General features: G+C 51.3%; 1 protein-coding gene across 1 annotated transcript in view; it reads left to right on the forward strand.

The window, feature by feature from the left end:
- Positions 1–15,365, forward strand: part of PIWIL2 (piwi like RNA-mediated gene silencing 2) — a 255,710-nt gene that overhangs the window by 25,917 nt on the left and 214,428 nt on the right. The window contains exons 3-5 of the mRNA XM_040414771.1: positions 3–99; positions 633–765; positions 1,733–1,882. Coding sequence (XP_040270705.1) covers positions 3–99; positions 633–765; positions 1,733–1,882 — 380 coding nt within the window. The remainder of the gene's footprint in view (positions 1–2; positions 100–632; positions 766–1,732; positions 1,883–15,365) is intronic.

Below are 15,365 nucleotides of genomic sequence, written 5' to 3' on the forward strand. Positions count from 1 at the left end.
AGCCGCAGGATCCAGGAAATGTGCTGCCTTCCCTGTTCCGTGGCTTGGGCTTCGAAACACAGTCGTCTACAGCCTCTGGTCGTGGGGGATCCTTGTTTGGTAAGTCCTTCATTAGAAGTGATGGGACTGGCTACCATACACAACAATGTATAGATCGAAGGGTGAAGTTAAGCAGTTACAACTCTTTGGGGTCCTAGACAGTACTTCACGGTCCTTCTCAGGCGCAGTGGCAGAGATCCCAAGAATCAATGCTTCTTTTTTCCTCCCTTGTTGGCACTGATTAGTATGTGCAATTGTACCCACACTGGTATAACTCTTTTAAGACATCTTGGCATATTGAGTGGCTGCTTAGAGATGTTACTCCGGTCCATAGACTGTTATGTTTTCTTGTAAAAATCTTTTTATTGAATTTTTTCATTTTAAACATATCGAAATTTCAACATTGAAAAGGGAAAATGTAAGAAATAACATTTTTCCAAGCATTAAGTATGTAATATGCATAACATCATTTCTTGTACATTTTCAGTAACATTGGTGGAAATCATATATGTGTAATGAAATTTAACAAAAAATTTACTTCTTTACTGTTATGTTTTCTATTTGATTTGACTTTGACTGTTTTTTGTCTGTAGGCAGGGGGATTCTGGGGGCTGTTGGCCAGGGTGAAGGCCCTTCCCATCAACCTGGTTCATCTATCCGTGCAGCCTTTAAACCTCCTATGCATCCAGGTAGTGGGGATTCAGCTGTACCCCTCGGAAGAGCTAGGTGAGTGAGGAAATATACCTTTATGATTTAGAAAAACCCTCTTCAGTATTCCTGCTTTACACTTTTAGGGTCCATTCAAACGTCCGCAAAATGGGTCCGCATCCGTTCTGCAATTTTGTGGAACAGGTGCGGACCCATTCATTTTTAATGTGGCCGGAATGTGCGGTCTGCATCCACATTTGCGGATCTGCACTTCCGTTCCGCAAAAAAATAAAACATGTCCTATTCTTGTCCGCAATTGTGGACAAGAAAAGGCATTTTCTATGAGAGTGCCGGCGATGTACGTTTTGCAAAATGCGGAACGCACATTGCCGGTGTCCGTATTTTGCAGATCCGCAAAACACATACGGACGCATGAATGGACCCTTAGTACGCATTATTGCAGCGTAAAGCTGGCCATAAATGTTGGCCAGAAATGCCGATTTTGGCGGGACCGGCCAACCTTTTAATGTTTATGGGGACCTATGTTCTCACGGTCCCAGCCACCAGTCAGCGCTTTTTCCTATAGTGTGCAAACACGACAACCGTTGCAGGATTGCAGGGTGGTCATATCCATGGAAACGAGCAGTGTATAATGTGATGGAAAAATGAATCCAGCCAGCAAAGAAGGCAATATGGACAATCGCAATACATTAGTAAGAGCCTTGTATTCACTTTCTTTACATGATAAATGCCATTTGTTGACGTGAGACATCCCCTTTAAGTGTACTTGGTGACAGATGTAAGGTATTTAATAACACACCCCGCATCTGAAAGCAAAATCTTGTTACTGGTCTTTCTGCTGATATGTAATGGGAGGATACGACCCCCTTTGTGTTGCAGTATATATGATGAATTATCCAGCATTTATGCATTCAAGAATTTATTACTTTGTAGAAATGAAAGCAATATTAGTTGTTACACAGTCGAAGCGGCTGCTCTTACACCATCTAAGTATTAATGCTGTTTTATATCTGTCCTTTCCAAGATTTCCAATGAGCCCTGCAGTTGGAGAGCAGCCCATGTCCATCTTTCCAAGTAGGGGTCTAGGAAGGCAGATGGCTACAGTCCCAACCCCCACAGTTCCTAAAGTAGGAGGCTTGTATACTGATCCTTTAGTAAAACCTGAGGAACGGAGGTGAGAAATCAAGAGATCTAGTTCTGTTTTAATCTGCACATATTGTATTACCATTTTGATGCTGTTTAGTCTGTCTGGGTCATGGAGCAGATTTGATTCAGTATAACCTATAACATACTGATTGAAATCCCTGCTTAGGTAAGTGGCCAAGGTGACTAAATGATTAACAGTCTTCTCTGTAAGATCATGCATACAGAGATAGCTGTCATTCACTGACCAGCATATGGACTCCATAGAGCAGAGGTTCCTGTTACTAAAACAGGTCTTATGCTCAGTTGTGCGCTTGTCAACATAGTGTAACGGTTTTCCTCCCATCCTTATATGTGCCCCCAATTCAAAAAAATTATGCTTTTTATTTTATGATAATTATCCCCTGGGTGCAAAGACGGTAGTGCTGTTGCATCCAAGGCTCCGCTCACTTGCCTTTGTTCCTGTGCCCTACCGCAGACTGTATATCAGTCTGCTTAATTCACCCTGCTCTGTAACATCATGCTGGCAGACGAGAGAGCATGGCAGATTCCTTTTAAGTAGGATAGGCCTTCAATATGTAATATGTCGGAACCCAACTCAGTCTGTATAGAGATCTTTCCGCTCAACTGCCCAGCAATATGTGGCAACAAGAGGAGAGAGGCGCTCATAGGGTTAATATGTAAAATTAAAAGAGCCCTCTTAGAGGGAAATATAGTCTGCTCACCTATTCGTGTTGCACCAAACTGGGCACAACACCAGTGAAGGTAAAAGAGAAAATATTGCTGGTTGGTGCAGCCGGACTTTTCTGAGATCCTTAGGTGGAAGCCAAACCGCCGGTTGGATAGACTGTAGCACTAGAAGGCAGCAGGACCATGGTAGTCGAGCTTGTGGTGGATGACACAAGGCGCAGAACACAACCAGCCGTCAAATATAGTTTTACTTTATTCGGAGACCTGAGAGTCTTAGAATAAAGTAAAACTATATTGACGCCTGATTGTGTTCTGCGTCTTGTGTTATCCACCACGGTCCGGCTGCCTTCTAGTGCTACACTCAACTGCCCAGGAGAGAAGTATCTGGCGCATTGATTTTCAAGATTCTTTTGATCTCTGGATGATGAGAGGTGTCTGGCAATGGATTTCTTCTTACTGCCCATTGGGCACTGAAAGAGATGCAGTTGGCTGAACGAGCGCTGTATAAGCCACTTTCTCGCCCAATTCCTTGGGGGACTCAGGAGACCTTGGGTATAGCTCAGCTCCCTAGGAGGCGTGACACTAAGTGAAAACTGTTAAGCCCCTCCTCCAGCAGCTATACCCTCAGCCTGGAGAGAGAGACTGCCAGTTTCTTACTTAGTGTCCAAGGAGGCAAGACACTCTCTGCTCTGCAGGGCTGTTTTTTTCTCCTTCATTTAAAATTTTTATTTTTTTATTTATTTATTTTTTTCTCTATTTTTCACAGAGACAACAGAGACGCCTGGACCTCTCTGTTTCTCCCGGGGTCGAGCTGCGCCAGTGCCGGCCATCCGCACTGCTGCCTCCCCCACAGAAGACAAGGAGGACCAGGGCAGCCCAGCTCCCCTGCATCCTGCCAGCGCAATGGTCGCCCACACGCTAAGTCCCTCTCCAGCTTCCTGCCACTGCGGTGCCAGTAGCTGAAGGGGCGACCCTGCTGGAATGGACAGAGGGTGAAGACATCAGGATGGTGAGAGTGGCTGTTCCAGCCCTGCTCCCTCTCCCCCTCCCAAGGCCTCCGTCCTTCACTGACGCTGGATGCAGATGTTCTGGGGCTACAGAGAGCCCCACTCCCCTGAAGGGGGGCAATATACAGGGGGGACGAACCGTATATACACTGGAGCAGGGGGGATAATGCCACTTGATGGAGCCCACAAATCGCCGCAGATACTGCAGCAGCGGCACCAGAATGCGCCGGCAGACTAAGCCTGCATCGGCACTAGACGGCCGGCACCCTTTAACTGCCGGCCGGCAGCACGACGGCCGCACAGAGATCGCGGCGTTGCTCTTGCGCCGGTACCTCTTGCGGCGACATCTCTCATCCCTGCGACGCTTACTACCCCCGTCTCTTAGGTATACGGGGGTTAGAATGTAAATAATCGGCACCCTCCGGCGCCATTACTGCGCCACAGGCCGTCACTTCCGGCCTTATGTGTATTTAAATTGCGCGCGTTCAAAACTGGCGGGGGGCGGGGCTTTGCTTCCCGCTCCTCTCTTATCCCCGCCTCCCGATCATCTCAGCAATCTCTGCTGCCGTTCCTAACCCTGAGGAGAGTTCGTGCTTGTCCCCCTGCTCCTGCTCTGGTACCTGCTGCCTGCGGTTTGCTGTTTGCTCCAGCCCTGAGGTCTTCGGTCTGGTAGGACTGCTAAACCCCTCCCTAGTGCCAGCAGTCCCTAGCCTGGATGGCCATACATTCTAGCCAACATGTCCGATCCCTTAGGGGCCTCTGGGCCCTGGTATCACGCCTGTACCGCCTGTGATGCACCCTTTCCACGGGGGCAATCAGACCCGCATTGCTCTGCATGCCAGGTCCCAATACAGGGTCCGCCACTTGCTGTGCCGCCCCCTGTCCTCTTGGATCCTCCTGAATGGGCAAGATCCCTTTCTCAGGCCGTGGAAAGCCTCACTAATGTCGTGGGCCGCCTTGCGAATGCATAGCCTGCCACGCAGCCTGATACACCCCCTGCCGTACCCTCCGGGTCCGCTACTTCGGCCGACCCGTCTGGGTCCCTCGCTTCCAGCGACGCCTCCAGGGCCCGGCACCCCCAGAAGCGGTCCAGGGCGGAGTGCGTGTCATCCTCGGATGCATCCCTGTCACCTCTAAGGGTACGGTCTCAGTCGAGCCCCTCCTCCTCACAGGACATGCCCTCAGAGGGAGAATTAGTGGATTCGGATTGGGATATGGACTCTGCTTTACCGTCCAAGCTGGCCTCTGCTGTAGGTCATCTCATTACCAACATTCGTGACACCTTTAAAATTCACGATGACCCTCCCAGCTCTGACAAGGCCGGTGTGTCCTTTTTCCGCCCCAAGCAGGCGTCCACAGTATTCCCTCTCCATGCCGACTTCTCGTCGGTAGTCTCTAAGGCTTGGTCTCGCCCTGATGCCCGTTTTACCCCCTCTAAGAAGTTGGATATCTGTTATCCCTTCCCGGCGGATTGCATCTCCACCTGGGCGTCTCCGCCTAAGGTTGACCCTCCCGTGGCCCGCTTGTCTAAAAGCACGGCCATTCCCGCGGCGGACGGCTCCTCTCTTCAGTCCGCTGAGGACCGGCGCATGGAATCCCTTACAAAGGCCATATTTGCCGCCTCCGGTTCAGCCTTCAGGCCGGTCTTTGCTTCCGCCTGGGCCGGAAAAGCGGTTTCGGAATGGGCTTCCCAGCTGGATCAGGAACTTGATTCAGACGTCTCCATTCAGGACCTCCGTGCCTTAGCCCAACTCGTTGTTCAGGCAAGAAAATTCATTTGTGAGGCCTCCCTTGATGCAGGTGCCCTCATGCTCTGGCCATTTCAGCTAGAAGAGAACTTTGGCTAAAGGTTTGGACGGCGGATGCCGCTTCCAAATGGTCACTTGCGGGCCTTCCCTTCGCGGGCTCCCGCTTATTCGGGACCCGTCTGGACGAAATCATTTCTGAAGCCACGGGGGGGAAGAGCACCCATCTTCCCTAGCCTAGGACCAAGAGCGCCACTCGAGGCCGTCCTGTTTTCTCGCGCTTTAGGTCCCCCCGCAGGGCCTCCGCTCCTCGATCCGCGTCCGGTCCGTCATCTAATTCTTCCCAGGATCGGCGTAAAAAGCCTTTTTTTCGGACTCAATCCTCCTGGCGTAAGTCCCAGCCTGCTCGCCCTCCCTTGGCCAAGCAGACCCCTGCCTGAAGGTGCGCCCCCACCCACCCGGGTGGGGGGACGACGACTCCTGTTCAGGGACATCTGGCAGGCGCACGTCTCCGACGCCTGGGCTCTCGAAGTTGTATCTTCCGGGTACAAAATTGAATTTGCGTCCCTCCCTCCAGTTCTCTTCTTTTGCTCCCGGGTCCCGAGGGACCCCCAGTGTGCGGCCGACTTCTCCGAAGCCATTCGCACCCTTCTGGAAAAAGGAGTGATCACTCCCGTTCCTCTAAAGGACCGATTCAGGGGGTTCTACTCGAACCTTTTTGTGGTCCCCAAAAAAGAAGGTTCGGTAAGACCAATATTGGACCTCAAGCAGTTAAACCATTTTCTCTGTCTTCAGCGTTTCCGGATGGAGTCCCTCAGGTCCGTGGTGGCCTCTCTGGAAAAAGGGGAGTTTCTGTCGTCTATCGACATTCAGGATGCTTACCTCCACGTCCCGATCGCTCGGTGTCACCAGCCTTTCCTTCGCTTTGCGGTGGGGACCGACCATTATCAATTTGTCGCCCTCCCCTTCGGCCTGGCGACTGCTCCTCGGGTGTTCACCAAAATCCTTGCCCCTGTCCTGGCCTTGCTCCGCTCCAGGGGCGTTTTTCTACTTCCCTACTTGGACGATCTGCTCATCAAGGCGCCCTCCTTTTCCCAGACGTCCACCAGCGTGAACCTCACACTGCAAACCTTGGAGCGGTTCGGTTGGATAATCAACCTTCCCAAGTCCTCACTTACCCCATCCAGACACCTCGTCTTTCTGGGGATGCTACTGGATACAGAAGCGGCGGAGGTTCGGCTCCCACCGGAAAAGCGTCTGCTCCTTCACCGTTCGGTTCGGACCCTGCTTCTCCACCGCTGTCCGTCCTTCCGGTCCAGCATGCGGGTATTGGGACAGATGGTGTCCTGTTTCGAAGCGATTCCTTTCGCGCAATATCACTCCCGCATCTTCCAGACGGCAATTCTGTCTGCCTGGGACAAGTCTCCGGAGAGTCTGGATCGGCCCTTCCCCCTTTCCCCCCATGCTCGGGCCTCCCTCCTCTGGTGGTTACGGACTCCCCTCCAAGGAAAATCCTTTCTGCCGATGTCCTGGTTAGTGGTTACCACCGATGCTAGTCTTCAGGGTTGGGGGGTGGGGTGTTTCCTCCCCGGTCCGTCCAGGGCACTTGGTCTCCATCGGAGTCAAAACTGCCGATAAACATTCTGGAACTGAGGGCGATTCTCTTCCAGCGCCCTCTGGCCCCTCTCGGACCTGTCAAAACCTTCATCCAGGGAGTTGCTCACTCTGTTCCTCCATATCGCTCTCCCATTCCGCCCTGGGACCTTAATGTTGTGCTCGCGGCACTCCAGTCTAACCCTTTCGAGCCCTTGCGGGGGGTTTCTCTTCGCCTTTTTGTCCTGCAAGGTCATTTTCCTTGTGGCCATCACGTCCCTTCGACGGGTGTCTGAATTGGCGGCACTTTCTTGCACGGAGCCCCTTTTGATCTTCCAACAGGATAAGGCGTTTCTCCGTCCGGTCCCTTCCTTCCTTCCGAAGGTGGTCTCCGCTTTTCACCTCAATGAGGACATCGTCCTCCCTTCCCTTTGTCCGTCTCCTTCTCATCCTCGAGAATAAGAGCTTCACCGCCTGGATGTTGTTAGGGCCCTGAAGGTTTACCTGAAAGTCACTGGACCTTTTCGGCGCACGGACTCTCTTTGTGGTTCCCGAGGGTCCGCGCAAGGGGTTGGCGGCGTCCAGGGTGTCTATTGCACGCTTCATCAAGATGGCTATTGCCGAGGCTTACCGCGCCAAGGGCAAGGAGACGCCTTTTGGTGTTACCGCTCATTCTACCAGAGCGGTCGGTGCCTCTTGGGCTCAGAGGCATCGGGCTTCGGGTGAGCAACTGTGTAAGGCGGCCACCTGGTCTTCCTTGCACACCTTCACCAAGTTCTTCAGGGTGAACACCTATGCATCGGCGGATGCTGCTTTGGGCCGCCTGGTCTTGCTACCTCCGGTGGTTTTCGCCTTGGGCTGTAGTCCCTCCCTTCTTGGACTGCTCTTGAACATCCCAAGGTTTCCTGTGTCCCCCAAGGAATTGGGCGAGAAAACAAGATTTTTGTATAACTTACCAGTAAAATCTCTTTCTCGCTCTTCCTTGGGGGACACAGCACCCACCCATTGTTCTGGTTTACCGTTACGGTTTAGTTGCCCCTGTCGGGTAGTTGACTTGTTTGGTTTTACATGGTTGGTCATTGCCTTTTTTCACTACTTGGACACGCAACTGGTAGTCTCTCTCTCCAGGCTGAGGGTATAGCTGCTGGAGGAGGGGCTTAACAGTTTTCACTTAGTGTCACGCCTCCTAGGGAGCTGAGCTATACCCAAGGTTCCTGTGTCCCCCAAGGAAGAGCGAGAAAGAGATTTTACTGGTAAGTTATACAAAAATCTTGTTTTTTATTGATTGGCAAACAGAAAGGTCTGCGGTCTCTCTCCTGCCTCATTGTAGTACCTGAAACGGCTGCACTGATGTCCATGTGGACACAGTGGTTTTGTCATCATCCAGAACCTTTATTGTACTCTTAGGCTACTTTCACACTTGCAGCAGAGGAATCCGGCAGGCAGTTCTGTCACCGGAACTGCCTGCCGGATCCGGCAAAATGTTTGCCGACTGATTGCATTTTAAGACTGATCAGGATCTCGATCCGTCTTACAAATGCATACGGACAAACGGATCAGTTTAGATTTTTTTTGCATTTTTTTCGTTCTGCGCAGACCGGAAGGACGGATCCGGTATTTTGAATGCCGGATCCGGCACTAATACATTCCTATGTAAAAGAAATGCCGGATCCGGCATTCCGGCAAGTATTCCGTTTTTTTGGCTGGAGATAAAACCGTAGCATGCTGTGGTTTTATCTCCGTCCTGATCAGTCAAAAAGACTGAACTGAAAACATCCTGATGCATCGGATTGCTCTCCATTCAGAATACATTAGGATAAAACTGATCAGTTCTTTTCCGGTATTGAGCCCCTAGGACGGAACTCAGTGACGGAAAAGAAAAATGCTAGTGTGAAAGTACCCTTAGACAAGTTCAGTTATATAGTTAGAGAAAGGGTTCACTACAGGCAATGCAGGGAGGCAGGAGGAAACTTACCGCTAATTCCTTGCTTCCTGCTTACTGACCAGCATGGCCAGCACTGTCAGTGAGCTTTCCCCCTGTACTGTGTGACTAACCAGCCGCCAGGAGCGATGCCTGTGTAAGCGGTAAGTTTCCTCCTGCCTCCCTGCATTGCCTGTAGTGAGCGCTTACCGCTCACACAGGTATGGCTCCCGGCAGCTGGTTAATCGCATGGAAGGTTAAACTTTATAAGAGATTTTAAAAACCTGTAAAAAAAAAAGCTTAGTTTGGGTCCATTCGCCCGTATAAATGGGTCCGCATCTGTTTCGCGGAGCCGCAAAAGATGTGGACAGCACACTGTGCTCCCCCCATCTGTAGTTCCGCAAAATGCAGAACGCACATGGCTACGGTCCGTGTTTTGCGGACCACTATACACTTGCGGACGAGTAAAAGAATTATGGTGGGAGATCTTGAGCCCTTTCACATATCCCCAGCACTCTTTGTGGGTGTTTTGTTACTCACACTGGTGAGGTTTACGCCTCTCACTGGTGTTTCCCCATTGAATTCCTCTCGGGCTTCCAGGGAGTGTTTCTTCCTCTTGCAGGGGAGCGTTATCTGCCTGCCTGAACCATGTCTACACTACACAATACCTAAACACCGACCATCTGCATGGATACTCTTGCAATTTCACTGTGCCTGGCCATTCAGTGTTGCAGGGCATACTTGTGGCTGGCCAGGTTGACTGTTGTGTTTTATTTTTTTAAATGGCCATCTGGCAGGCCTCCGATTACATCCCCTGGTCTCCTTCCTGGCCAGGCCCAACCTCAGGAGGTCTGCTTGCTCTGGTGTCTTCTGCCTCTACAGGGTGCTTCTGTCTGACTTTTCCCCTATTGCATTGTCTTTCCTTTGTTCTTTTCCTCTCCTCATGCTTGGGAGTAGGCTCTTCACAAGCTAGACTTGACATAGGCGATCCTCATCAACCTCTCAGACTCTCTTTCATTCTGGACAGCCCAGTGAAAAGGACTGGCTGTGTGCAAGGTCACCATCTCTCGTAGGATTCGTTTGGCCGTCACTGAGGCTAACTGAAGGCAAGGAACCTCCCTTCTGGGTCACTGCTACTCAGGCAGTCGGGGGGCTTCTTGAGCAGTACGTCACTGGGCTTCGGCTCTGCAAGTTTATAGGGCAACTACCTGGCCCTTTCTGTACATATTCTCCAGGTTTTACAGGTGATGTGTCTCTTGGGCGCAGGGTACAGTAGGCATCGGTTTGCTGACTGCTCCTTCTCTATTTTTGCCATCCTTAGGACTGCTCTTGAGCATCCCATAATTTTGCCTGTGTACCGAATTCTGACCGATGGGAATAGGATGTTACAGTTAGTACAAAAATCCAGTTACCTTCTCCTGGTCCGCGGCTGCCTCTGACCCGACCGGCTCCTGCTGGATTGCAGGAGCTTTAAACCTGTGCTATACAATAACGCAGGTTTGAACTCCATGAGCACTTATCCTATATTTCTCGCTGGTATCATTGGGGGACACAGGACCGTGGGTATAGCTTGCTGCTGCCACTAGGAGGCGACACTAGGCTGAAAGCTGTTAGCTCCTCCCCTGCAGGCTATACCCCCTCCAGCCTGGAGAGAGCATATCAGTTTTTAGCTTAGTGTCGTAGGAGGCAGACCTCCCTGCTTAGCAGGGTGGCCTTTTTTGATTTTCTTCATTTTGTTATTTTTCACAGATTTCATGGATGGGGCACAGGCACGCTTGCGTCCCTGTCTCCCTGGGAGGCTGGCCGGTGTTGCTGGTTTCACCGCCTTGCCTCCCCCAAGAAGGCAAAGTGGACCAGGGCAGCCTCGCTCCCCTGCTTCCCGCCAGCAAGAGGGCCACCTCCTCTCCAGCCCTTCTCTGCCCGGACCCCTGTCGCCTGGTGCCAGCGGTCGTGGGGTGGCCCTGCTGGACAAGACTAAGGGTGAAGACCACAGATGAAGACAGGTGAGTATTACTGTCCCTCCCTGTCCCCCTCACACCATGACCCTTTATTAAGGAGGCTGTAAATCCTCCACCAGTCGCCGCATATCACCTCATTGAGGTAATGAAGTGGTTAATCCCATAACCCGGCGGCAGCATTTTAGATTCTCCCTCTACACCCCTCCGTTCTAATGTGGCTTATATCGGGCAGAGGGCACTCAGAAACTGGCGCCGCTGCGCTCCAGTCGTGCCCCTTGTTCTTAGACCGACCGTGCGGGCTCCCCGGCCGGTCAAACACCATAGTCGCCTGTTAGTGCCGCTCCGGATCCGGCGGACCTGGTTTGCGGCGGGCGGAGATTCCAGTCGGCCGGGCACCACAAATCTAGGCCCCGGCTTCATTCGGGCCTTCCGGTTTCTTCCGGCCACGCTGTTTTCTTCTCCTGGCCCATTTTCTGGCGCGATTTCTCCTCTGGAGCCAGCTGGCTCCGCCCCGGTCCTTGGACAGTTTAACCCTGCCTAATCCAGGGACCAGATTACCCTTACCCTGGGTCTCTATCTGCAGGCACGATGTGCCTTAATATTGCAGTATGCAGTTTTTCCTGCCCCTTGTCCATTTGAGGTTAGGTCCTCACCCTGTTAAATAATAATAATAAAAAAAAAAGTGTGTGTATATGTGTGTATATATATATATATATATATATATATATATATATAGATATATTTGTTTTTTGGTTTTTTAAATAAAGAAGTGCGCCCATACAGGCCTGCCCTCCTCACGGTGTCCGTCCCGGATAGTGCAGGGTTTCTCACAGTTCCCATTCCGCCCTCCGGGGCCGTTTGGTTGATAATGCTCCAACTGCGCAAAATCCAGTGGAGTACATCTGAAGGATTCCCAATCCTCCTTACGGGCAGTTTGATTGATGGTGCTCCACCTGGGCAAAGCCAGTGGAGTACATCTGAAGGGTTCCCAATCCGCCCTCCGGGGCCGTTTGGGTGAGAAGAATCCAGTGGAGTACATCTGAGGATTCCCATTCCGCCCTCTGGGCCGTTTGGTTGATAATGCTCCAACTGCGTAAATCCAGTGGAGTACATCCGAAGGATCCCCAATCCGCCCACTGAGGCCGGTTGGTTGATAATGCTCCAACTGCGCAAATCCAGTGGAGTACATCTGCAGGTTTCCCAATCCGCCCTCCGGGCCGTTTGGTTGATAATACTCCAACTGCATATTTCCGGTGGAGTACATCCGAAGGATCCCCATTCCACCCGCTGAAACCGTTTGGTTGATAATGCTCCATTTACGTAAATCCAGTGGGGTTCATCTGAAGGATCCCAATCTGCCCTCTGAGGCCGGTTGGTTGATAATGCTACAACTGCACAAATATCCAACTGCGCAAATCCAGTTGAGGACAACTGAAACTTCCCATCCACCCTTCGGGGGCGTCTGTTTGATGTTTCTCCTCCTGCGCAACACAGCGGAGGACCTCTGGAAGTTCCCAATCCACCCTCCTGGGTAGTTTGGTCAATAGAGCACCGTCTGCGCAATCCGGTCAGCAGACCTTTAGTTCCATTCCACCTACGGGTAGTTTGGTCCTCGTGTCAACACCGCCACAGCCTGCAACAATCATGGGCTAGAGGCTGAGAGGTGGAGCTGCGCACGAGCGGGCCGAAGCAGGACAGTTATTCGGACTCTGACATGAATCCGGATCATTTTTCCAAGATTACGTCCGTGCTAGCCGGTTTTTGGTGTATGCATTAAGTGCTTAATTGGGTATTACCTCCTTCCTGAGGTGGACCGACCGCACTAGCATTGGTCTCCATGCCAGCCATAGGTGCCCCTCGTTCTGTGAGTGGCGGAATTGAAGTTCCACTGGGCTCAGTATCGTCAGCATACATTATCCTTTGTATAGGTGGCATTATGGCATGCTCACTGCTGTCGCAGTTTTACGTACGCATTACCCCCTTACTGGGCTGGGATAATGGCACTTCACACAGAGTACAGAACTCGTCATATGTAAGTTCCTGCTACGTGCGTTACCCCCTTCGAGGTGTGATGTATTTGCACTGCCTCGGGTTACAGTACTTACTGGATATGTTACTCCTGACCATAGGTAAAGTGTTTGCACTGCCACTGGGCGCAGTGCTTACCATAGGTTTTTTTCCCCCTGCATTGAGTGGGTAGTTACACTTCCGTAGATTGCGGTTCTGACTATCGCGCTACCCCCTTCCCTAACCGGGGGTTTGCGCTGCCATTGGTTGCTATTCCATCTCTCATTGCCATCACATACTTCCTATGGCATTACCCGCTACAAACGATCGATTAACGGGGGAATCACTATGCATCTTTGCATGCGGTTTTTCGACTACGCCACGTCTCTAGATGACTTGGCTGCCTTCACAGGTGGTCCTTGGCAACAGTCGGTACCGCTAGTGCCTGATATTCTCCATCTAGTGGATATTGGCACTGGATACTAGGGATACTCCCATATTGTATCCCTCTTTTCTTCATGCACTTATTGGAGACACAAAAATGTCGGCCTTTGTGCTCTCAGGGGAGTCATCCAGCCTTATGTGTCCTAGAGACTCCCCATCCCCATGAGCCTCCACCATTCAGGTCAGTCACACAAGATCCAGCAAGCAGAATATTCCACTGACTCCGGATGCTTCATCCACCACTCATCCTTGTCTAGGTGAGGGTGTTATGCTGACACTCCGCAGTGACTACTACAAGTCTTCTCCTTTGCAGGGTAGTCTTCACGCTAGGGCTAGATGCTCCTAATCGCTGTAGCGGGACAGCCCCCTCAGGTAGGGGTTCTACCCTGGTACTAATTTGACAGTTGCTTCTGTTCAGCGCCCTTTTCAGGTGGAGGGTTTAAGGTTAGCTCTACTAACTGGGCCAGCTTGATACCAGGACTTCTACTGCATGTCCTCAGACCTTCCCCTCATGTCCACGCTGGCGGAGCATGCGGTAGCCCCTACCGCACGAGGGGTCTTTGAGTCACCATTACATGCTAAGGTTCCTACTGCATAGTTCTTACGTCAGGCAACAGATTCCTTTAACACGATAATTCAGTGACCTCTACGGTGTGGCCTATTCCTCAGCTGGAGTATGGCGTGAGCATTACTCTTGGGGCTTGTATGGCCTCCCTTCAGGCGGAGTATCGCATTACCACTAGATTCTGTATAGCTCCAGTCTCACATGAGAATGGGTTTTTAGTTCTGGCCTCTTTCTGGTTTACTTCCAATAAGGGTCAGTGGCTCTGACAACTGTTGTCCTTCTGTCGTCGGCTCGGGCGTGGCGATGGTGTAGTTACCATGGCTGATCAGCACCTACCCTTGAGTGCGTTCTGCTGGGTAGTTCAGTCCCTACGGCACTCGTCAACACTAGATTGCCGTTCGAAGCGGGGCTTGGATTCTAGTAGTCATACCGTAACGCCATTGGTGCTACCTCTCTTCAGATATCAGTAATGTCTACGTCACCGCAAGCCAATGGTGGTTGTTCTTTCACTGCTCATTCCAGGGGTGGACTGAGAGCCTTCCCAAGACGGGTAGAGCGGGTGCCTGTTACGACGTTCCCCGCTAGTAGGGGTTTTGTCCCTGGAATGGATCACACATTTTTCCTTTCCGATCTCTCCTCGAGTTGGATAACTGATCTCCTTATCCTTCTGTCTAGCTGACCAGTAGCCATGGGTTGTACGGCTCTGGAAGCCCATCGCTATTTTGATGCGTTGGACGTTGTAATCAAACTTCACCAGGCAGGAGTATTTCTCTCATCTTTGTTCCACTCATCTGCCCTTCCAGACAGCGTTGCCGCTTGGTTAAAAAATGGTCAATGACTGGGCTTCCCATGACAGGTGGTGCTCACATTGGCCTTACTCTACCTTTCTCGAGTGGTGTTGATGCTTTGGCCGGCAGTGGGGCACGCCTGGCTCAGGCGTTTGTTTCTTAGTGATTCTCGGGCAGCCTCTCTCACTAGAAATCTCTACATAAGCCTCTACGGCTATAAGGGCATCGGTCTACCAATATTCTGCTCCCTAAGGGGCGTTCTCTTGACCAGAGGTGAATCCTGCGGACTTGGCTTTTTAGTTCTACTGCGCCCAGGAGCCAGCTATTTCGTGGCGTTAATTTTTTATTTTTTTCTCAGAGGTTGGTAGGCCTTCTGGTACGTACTTTTTTTCTTTAAGTATGAACATAGGGCAGTGTTCTCGCCAGGATCCTCTTTTTTCGCAGAAGGTGGTTGTCTTTCCACGCCTCACAGACATGGGCGTCTTTCTCCCTCGCATTACACAGACCGAGCTCTCCATCAGCCATGTGATTTGGCTTCTGAGTTTGCTTGTCCTTGACTAGCGCTGACAGCCGTACGGACTTCTACCAATTTTTATCCTGGGGTCGTTGTCAAGGCTGACGGTCTCCAAAGGATGTTTTCCAGTTAGATCCGTTATACAGTTGCTCAGGCATTCCGCCCTCCGGGTAAGGCAACGCCTAGCTGAGTCTTGGCCCACCCAACCAGCGGTTGGTGCTTCTCGGGTCCATCTCCTTCATGCAGTAGCTTCCCAGTGTGGAAGGCAATGTCTTGATATTC

Source organism: Bufo bufo, chromosome 1 (genome assembly GCF_905171765.1).
Source record: "Bufo bufo chromosome 1, aBufBuf1.1, whole genome shotgun sequence".
In the NCBI taxonomy this organism is placed as follows: Eukaryota; Metazoa; Chordata; class Amphibia; order Anura; family Bufonidae; genus Bufo; species Bufo bufo.